The 8,690-nt window shown below is 56.0% G+C and overlaps 1 protein-coding gene across 1 annotated transcript; it reads right to left on the bottom strand.

Moving 5' to 3' along the window:
• Window positions 1-3,330: 3,330 nt before the first annotated feature.
• Window positions 3,331-4,537, bottom strand: B3GNT7 (UDP-GlcNAc:betaGal beta-1,3-N-acetylglucosaminyltransferase 7; the record flags this gene model as incomplete). Its single annotated transcript, XM_009634367.2, has 1 exon — window positions 3,331-4,537. A coding segment is annotated over one exon (1,207 nt), but the record flags the coding sequence as incomplete, so codon positions are not given.
• Window positions 4,538-8,690: the final 4,153 nt, after the last annotated feature.

The raw sequence follows: 8,690 nt of genomic DNA, 5'->3' as shown, positions 1-8,690 counted from the left end.
CGGGCCCCGCGGGGGGGGGAGCTCACCCCAGGCCCTGATTCTGTGCCGGGACCCTGCATCCCCAGCCAGGGCGTTCGCTGGTACCCTGGGGAGGGGTCCCGCAGCGGGAGGGGGCAGCCCCTGGTCACACTGGAGAGGGAAAGGGCAAAGAGCATCCATGAAGTGTGGCTGCTCAGCGTTTGCCTTTTGTGCCACCTGTGAAATCCTGGGTTCTACAGGGAAGCTGGCCCTGGAGGCAGGTCGGCCAGCCTGCCAAGGCAGCCATTGCTGGCGTCTCTGCTCCTTGTCACTGTACCGAGCGGCCAAACCAGGTACCAGCCACAGAAGCAGCCCCCAGTGCCCAAACACCAAGGTGAGACCCATAGGCTCCTGCATGGCTTTCCGCCTCTTCACATCAGCCAAGTTCAAAACAAATTCAGGTCTGTCACTGCCAGATGTGGCTCGCGCTGCGCTGGGGTCAGTGCTGCCCCGTGGCCTGTGTATCCCATTGCACCACCCCTTCCCGGGGCCGTGGTGCATTCAGTCAGGGGAAAAGGCAGTGAGCATGGCCCTGCCAGGGAGTGGGTGATGGGGACAGTGAGGGTGTTTGACAAAAGGGCTGTTTCCAAACCTGCCAAAGCAGCTTTTTCCGCAGAAGTTGAGGTGAGTTGCTCCTTGCTGCAGGGTGTCAAAATGATCTGAAGTTTAGCTGGGTTTGAAACGCAGCTGGAGGAGTGCATGGAAGAGAGAGAATGTCCGCCCACCCTTGTTAAACATTGTGCCAGACAGCTATGCCAAGCCCCAGCAGGGCAGCCACACTCCCAAATGCCTGTGCCAAGCAGTGGTTTTGCCACTGTAGCCCTTTTCCAGGTTGTCTCGGCCAGCAGAAACACGCTAGCAAGGAGGCGAGGGCTTGGGGTTTTGTTTTCTTCTCCTTTTAACCTTTATTTAGAAACTAGAATATTCACCAACTCTACAAGGATTCTCTGTACAGGTCCCACCAGGTGAAGAGCAACACGGAGCTTGTTGTACGCAGCCCTGGCTACCTATACACAGCACTACAGAGAGCGAGAGCTGTCCCCTGCATATAGGATAAATATACAGCTACTACCTGCCATAAATTAGGGATGTGTCATTTTGGAAAGTATTTCTGAACTCGCTCCCATTGGAACGAGGGAGGGGACGGGAAGCAAAGGAGTGTTGTGTGCTGCCTAAACCCAGCAGCAGCAAAAATGCCCTTGGGGACCTGCGCTTGCCCCACCCCAGGAACGCAGTGCTGCTGGGTGCATTGAAAATCAAATTTCACAGTATCACCGCCAGTCCCAGTACCAACGGCCCAAGCCCAGGGCAGCAACGGGGTCTTTATTTTCTGCTTCAAATTTGCAGCATTTGCTGAGAAGTGGCGCAGCTTGGAAGGAGGGTGCCTTTATTTGGCGGCCCAAGCCCAGGGCAGCAACGGGGTCTTTATCTTCTGCTTCAAATTTGCAGCTCGTCTGAGCAGACAAGGGGCATTTGCCGAGAAGTGGTGCAGCTTGAAGGAGGGTGCCTTTATTTGCCTGGTTTATGCCCTTTTTTTGTTTGTTTTCTAACCTGGGGAGCATACGAACTTGGAGTAAATAAAATGGGCCTGTTTCCAAAACATGTTAAGAAAAGGAAAGAAAGAAAAAAAAATAGGCACTGCACAGGGGGACCTTTGAGGTAGTCGAAATTTTTTCCTTTCAATGTCTGGCACCAGCAAGGGGGAGAGAGAGAGAGAGCGCGCGTGTGTGATTGCACATTTCCCTGTGCATGGTCAGGGCCAGGGTGTGGCTGTGCATGTCCACCCGTGTGCAGGGACACCCCAGCGTGCAAGCCCTGGGACATCAGGACGTGCAAGCCCTGCGCCCAGGGACTCTTGCGTGTGCAGAGCCTGTGCCTGGGAGCTGGCACACTGGTGCCCGTGCAGCTGTGTGGCTTTGCACATGCCTGTGGCTTTGCTCACACCTGCAGTTGGTGGCTGGAGAGCATATGTGGCCCCGTGTCTTGGTGTTGGGGGATCTCCATCACGGCAGCTGGCTCGGGGATCCCTGTGACAGCTCCAGCGGCCCTTTCAGCCCAAAGAAAAAAGGGCCATGTCTCATGATACCGCTCCCTGTTGCGCTCCTGGGTCTCATCGTGTAGAATAAACACTGCAATAACCTTGAGAGGAGCAGACATGGTGCGAAACACCAGCCCTCCTTCATCTTGTCCGCTTGGACCCTGCTCCATGTGCTGGGGACCAATGCTCTCCAACCTGTCCCAGAGCATCGGGCCCGCTGCAAAAATGGGGCTGAGCCCAACACAGGCATACATGGGGTCTTTGGGGGCTGTCGTCTCCCTCCAAGGCAACCCCACCAGGGCAGCCCTGCTGCAAGGAGAGGGTCTCCCTGCAGCAAGCCCCAGAGACTTCTGCTCCAGAGCCAGGGTCCCAGGAGTGATGAGCCCCTGGGCAGCTCCTGCCAGGGCCAGCTGGGTTTTTCTGCTGTTTCCTTGGCCGTGGGCAAGGGTAGCTCGCTTCATCCCTTCCCTTTCCTGCCAGGAGGAACAAATCCCTGAGGAATTTCAGCTGGGTGCATTCCTCCAAGTGCACGCACAGGGAGGCCAGCAGAGGGGCTGGGGAGACAAGCACAGTCTGGGCTGGTGCTGGGTGTCACCGTCATCGTCTGGGATCCTCTGTTGGGGACAAAGACCCCAAGCTCTCAACTGCCTGGCTGAAATCTTAATGAGGGCTCGGGGCTGGAGAGGTCCGGCCTCGTAAGAGAGCCCCTTTCCCCAGCTGTGTAGCAGGGACACAGAGAGGACTTTGGCAGGGGTGAATCCAATGCCCACAGGGTCAATGTCACAAAAATGTTGCATGGAGGAGAAATTTGAGATAATAAATAAAATCCCCTTGACTTTTGAGTCGTGGGGGCCTCACACACTTGTAAACCGCTCAACTCCCTTGGAGCGGCTTGCCTGGATAGCCAGACCCTGAAGAGCAAAAAATGCCTGTGCCATATCCCTCCCTGCCTCCCGCACCGCGCCGGTGGAGATGGTACCTAAAGCAGAGCACAAACCCTGCTGCGCTCTCTCTCTCCCCCCATTTGTGCTAGATTTGTTGTGGTGGTGTGTTGTTTTTTTTTTTCCTCCCTTTTTTCAGCAACCCCCAACCCAGCTGGAGAGAAGTGAACCACATTACAGTACAGGAACAAACATGACTGCAAACCCTGCCCCTGAGCCCCAGAGGGAGATGGCCCCAAAAGACTTGTGTGCCACCAGCAGAGGCTCACCCCATCTGGGAGCAGGGATCAGCTGTCGCAGCCCCTACAGTCCCAGCTCTCCAGAGAGACTGAGCTAAAGGATGTGAAGTTTTCTTGAGCACGTCAAGTTACTATGGACCAAGTCCCACATTTGGAGCAATTCTGGAGGCAGCAGTTTATGAACCACCAACATGCTCCGGAAAAAACATGGCTCCTTGTTCATCTTGCTGTTCTTGTTCTTCACAATGCCAAAAGTTTTGAAGCCCTCGTGCCCAACAGGTGATACTTTAAGGACCTCCAAGCACATCCCTAGGAAGACATCGTCGATCGGATACAGCTCCAGCGTCTCCGAGGTCTTGTGCAGCCTCTTGGCCAGGGGCCCATCCATGATGAAGCCCCCACCCCCTGCATAGGGTGGGTAGTTGCTTTTGTTGTAGAGGGCATTGGGGATGTAGTACTTGTTCTCCTTTTTCCGGATCGGCTTGGCCTTGTAGAGGACATCCCCCACAAAGAGGTCCTCTCCCTCCTTCTTGTCCTCCAGGAACTCCAGGATGTTGCTGGGACTCACAAACACATCGTCGTCGCCTTTGAAGATGAAGTGAATATTGTCACAGTAGATGTTCAGCCACTTCAGGAAATGGACCTCTTTGAGGGTGAGATTGAAGAAGCTGTCCAGGAAATCCCACTGCAGGATGTCCCCATAGATGTGGTTTTCATAATCCAGCAGTTTCTGGTAGTTGGCTCTCTCCTCCTCCTTGGAGGCTGTGCCCAGCAAGAACAGCGTCCTGATCCTCTTGCCATCCACCTCCTTCTCCTGGCCCCAGGTTCTCCGGATGGCCTCGCGGCGGTCATGCTGCGTGATAATAGACTTGACCACAATGAGCAGATACACATCCCCATCGCATTTCTCGGGGTGGTTGATCAGCATGGGGAAGTAGCGGCAGTGCCGATAGAGTAGGAACTGCTGGAAGTTGGGCTCCAGTCCTTTGAACCAGTCCACCTTGCTGAAGTTCTGGTTGGCTGAGCAGTTGGTAGTGGTGACGTCCCAGGATTTTGCTTGCTTTGCCGTCATGATCTCCTCCTCCTCCTTCACCGGAGCTCTCTCTTTCTTGCTCTTCCAGAAAGTGCTGGTAATGGAGAACGCATCGTTTCTCTTCTGCATTTTCAGGGGCTCTGGATGGGGCAGCTCTTTCTGCTGCTGGCCCTGCATGAACTGGCTGGGGGCCATTCCCCGTTGCAGCACCGTCACTGTTATCACCAGCAAGAAGGAGAGGCAGACTGTTTTGTAGATGGTCTTCTTCCTAAAGGGACAAGACAGGGGGGTTAAGGAGAAGAAACAGCAGGCTGCGAGAAGCTTGTCTGCAAAAGCACCTCCTGGAGAGGTCACGGGATGCTCATAATCCGTGTCCCATCACCTTTTGACAGGCAGCAGCATTGTGGGAAGAGCTGTGGGGCAGCTCCGGGGCCACGCTCAACCCCAGGGACAGACACAAGGCACGTGGCTGCAGTGTCATCTGTTAACCCCCGGTCTGCGCAAAGAGCTGGGAAGACTTCATGGGAAAGAAGAAAACGGGTCCAGAGAGAGATGAATTCAGGATGAGCGCTTCAGCAAAGCAGCTGTTTCGGAGGAAAGTGCTAAGGGAAACCCCTGTTTCAGCCAGCTGAAAATTGCAGTTTAGGACAAGGGCAGAAGTGAATTATCTTTTCCACAGAAGCGTTAGCTCCAAAGCACAGACGTACTGCCCATGGCCCCAGACTGGCACCACATGTTACACAACACTGAGAAACCAGAGTTGGGAAGACCACGGGAGTCGACACGGAACAGGCATCACCATTCCATTTCAAAATGGCAAATCAGGACAAAAAAATTGTCATTTGAGATGAACTTCAAGGTTCAGTGGGGAAAAGACATCCCTAACTCTGCATCTGCCTTGGAAACCAGCACTGGGGCACTGCTGGGCCTTTTGGCCAGTTCTCGGGACCCATCACTTTGCATTGCAGTGATGAGCGTTAAGGACAGCAGATGCACCACTGGTAATTTGCACCACTGCGGATCTCAGGTTTGGGAGCAGATTTTCCCAGCCTGCAGCAAACCAGACACCTGCATGTCCAGGGTGTGCGGGGGACTGAGGGGATGGAGGGTGGTAGATCAAACCCAGCCCCTTGCGGGGCCATCCCACCCCCGCTGCAGACCCATTGCCCAGGGAAGCTGCTGGCTTGTGGGGGAAACCCTGGAGCTCATAGGGGGCTTGAGAGGGATCCTCCTGCGGCCCGTGGGACAGAGGGAAGGCTGCACCCAGAGAGTACTGATGCACCAAATACCCCCCAACCTGCTCTTCCACACAGCTGAAGGTGGGTTTCTTGCCCTGCTGCCATGGAGGAGAGGAACTGCCTGCTCTGCCCATCTGCACCACGTTGCGGCTGAGCGCCCGGCTCCCCTCCACAGCTGGCACATCTGCACCAATTTCCTCCCCTCCTGCCTCAGTCCTGCTTGCTCCTGCTGCCTCAGGCCATCTTTCCGTGCTCCACGTGGGTCCCGACAGCTTCCTGAGGGCAGCCCCATCTCTGGCTGCTCCCATGCAGAGGGGACACGCGAGGTGCTCGGTGGCCCCCGGAGCCCCTTTCCCTGCCGGTGGGTGAAGGGGACCTCAGCTGGGGAGCTGAAGGAGGCGGATGTGACACCAGTGTCACCGCTCCCCTGTGCCCATCCTCTTGGTGACAGAAGCGCGTCCCAGCCCAGGTGCCACCCATCGGAGACAGCCCCTCAGCCTTCCCCTCCCCGTTAAGAGTCAGAAAGATCCAAGACCATCTCTACCATCTTCCCTTTGGGATGGTCTGGAGAAGGAGCTTGAGGCTGAAATCTGAAATTTTAACCCAAGTAATTTCCAGATAGCAAAAAAAAAAAAAAAAAAAAAAAAAAATACTTTAAACTCTCCTGCCCTGGGGGATGGATTATGATCAGTGCCACTGGGAAGCTGCTGGGGTTTTGGGGCACAGGCTGCACCAAAGCACCTGCTTGTTGGGACACCCCCAATGCCCCTCAGGCTCCCCAGGGCAGGGGACAGAATTGCACTTGGGGACTCCGGCCACCCTGAAATTCAGGAGCCCCAAACGGGAACCAGGGGCACCAGGAGCTTTTGGGAGCTCCTGTCTCCAGCTTCACCCTTAAGTACAAAGAACTTTTCAGCCCCGTGTTTACGTGGGAAAACCATGATCACGTGGGAAAATTGTAATTGCTAGTGTGGACTGTAGACTGTGAGAGCGAGCGTGGAAATAAGTAATTACGGGTAAATGGACAGATATTCCCCATCCGGTTTTATATGCGGCCACTCATCTGCGACTGATGAGGGAGCAGCTCCGATTAGATCTCACCATTCCCTTAACCCTCTCCAGCCCTAGCCGCACAGCTCTGAGGTCCTTCTTAGAAACCCTTTGGTCTGATACAGTGGCAACTTTAAGCCCTGCACAGCCAAGCAGTGTTTTAAACCTCTCATCAATACCTGGCATTGCAGCAGAAATAAACCCGGCCACCCTTATATGGTAACCCCAATTGCACCGATCCCATCCTGACACCCCAGCCTTGCTCCCATCCCATCCCATCCCATCCTTGCACTCCCCACCACCCCAAGGACAACACATGATAACATACCCAGCCTGAAGGATGGCCAGAGGTGCCCCAGATGCCATGGACAGGGAATTACTGATATAATTTAAAAAAAATTTGCATAGGTAGGGCTGTCGCTATCTGGCATGGATGGGTCCACCCTTGGCAGGCTTTTGTGCCAAGACAGGAGCCACATGGAGCTGCTCCCCTCCGTTACCCTCCTTGGGTCACTGCTTTTTATTTCAGCCCAGGCAGAAGACGCTGTCCTGGGGGTGAGGGGAGAGCTCCAGCTTTTAGTAGGAGGTGGAGGGTTGGGTAGCCCAGGTACATCTAGGTATATCGGTGAGGTGTTGCACAACAGCACAGAAACTTAATTCCTCCTTCAGCGGACGCTGTTGCCCAGCTCTCACCAGCGCAACATGCAATTTTTGCTTTGCTACAAAAAACTAATTGGGATTTTTCCTGTAGGTCTGACTCTGCAAACCACAGGGGCACCACTGGGTCCAGCAGGAGCTGGGAGCCCTGCGGCCACCTTCTGCCCTGCAGAAACCCTGTCCCTCCACTGGCAGGAAAGCAATGGAGACTGGGGGGACCCTGAGCCACAACCTCAGGTGATTCCCACATCAAAACAAGGATTTGGGGGGGGCAAAAGAGTGACAGTCATGTGCGTGTCTATTCTGATTTCGAGTCTTTCTGCTCTGTGGTCTCCTCAGCTGGGAAGTACTTTAGGGAGGAGAAACCAGGTGCTGCTCTCTGGAGACTCCAGGAACCACCGCTTTGCAGGAGGCGAGGGCGATGCTTTGGGTTCTCTGCCATCACAGAGAAATCGCCCTGCTGAGCCCCAGCGCCCTGCTCTGGGGCACAACCTCCAGCCTGTCCCCGGCAGCATCCCCAGGAGCCTGGGGCACCCGGCTCTGTGGGGCCTGGGGACCGCAGCAACCCAAGGACTGCAGCAACCCGGGCCCCATCCCGGCTGGAATCCCACTGGCGCCAACCAGGACCGGCTGCCCCAACCACTGGTGTTGGTGCCATCGAGAGAGCTTTGAAAGGGTCCCAACCCGCTCCTCCTCTTCCCTTTTCTCCACCAGGAAAAGCTGAAAGGCTTCCCTGTGAGACGGCCACGCCACCGCCGGCTGTGCGGTTAAACATAACCCCCCAAATTAGAGGTGGGAGCTTTCCCTTTCAGGTGGTGATGCTGTGGGGCAGGCGAGGCCCCAGGAGACTGGGGCTCTCCGTCCCCAGAGAGGCACACAGCCACTTTTGATCCGCATGAAAACCTCTTTAACGGGCCAGGGCTACCTATTTATTTGGATTTTTCTGGCCCCTCAATTAGACCCAGCCACGGAGCCGGAGGAGGCATGGCCAGCATAGAGCCCTTTCTGTTGGGAGTGCCAAGGGCTTGGGAGAGGGGACCTTATGTAGGAGCAGATGCTGGTCAGAAAGCACCCCCATGTCTCCAAAAGGGGCCCGCGCCGGTTGGGTGCAAGCGCCAAGCGGGGCCCCAGCTGACGACGGTTGTCCCCAACCCCGGGTGTCCCCTTCTTACAAAAGCTGTCCGGTTCAAATACAAAGCGGTAAATGCAGAGGCTGGGAAAGCGCCAAGAGGTGAAACCCTGGATGATTCCCCCTCCGTGGGCATCTGCCCCCGGGCTGGCGCTGCCGTGGGACAGGGACCCCACAGCCCCGGCCACGGGAACCAGCCCCCAGGGCAGGGGGGACGCTGCGGTGCCCCGGGATGGGGCGAGGCTTGCGCCAGGAGCGGACACCCCAAAGAGCCTTTCCCGGGGCTCCCCAGCCCGGAGGGACGGGGGAGGACCCCGCCTGGGAGCTCTCTGTAGAGCCGGGGCGGG

Source organism: Egretta garzetta, unplaced genomic scaffold (assembly GCF_000687185.1).
Source record: "Egretta garzetta isolate BGI_Z169 unplaced genomic scaffold, ASM68718v1 scaffold172, whole genome shotgun sequence".
Classification (NCBI taxonomy): Eukaryota; Metazoa; Chordata; class Aves; order Pelecaniformes; family Ardeidae; genus Egretta; species Egretta garzetta.
Note: the sequence above shows the minus strand (reverse complement) of the source record. Positions and strands in the feature narration are given on the sequence as shown.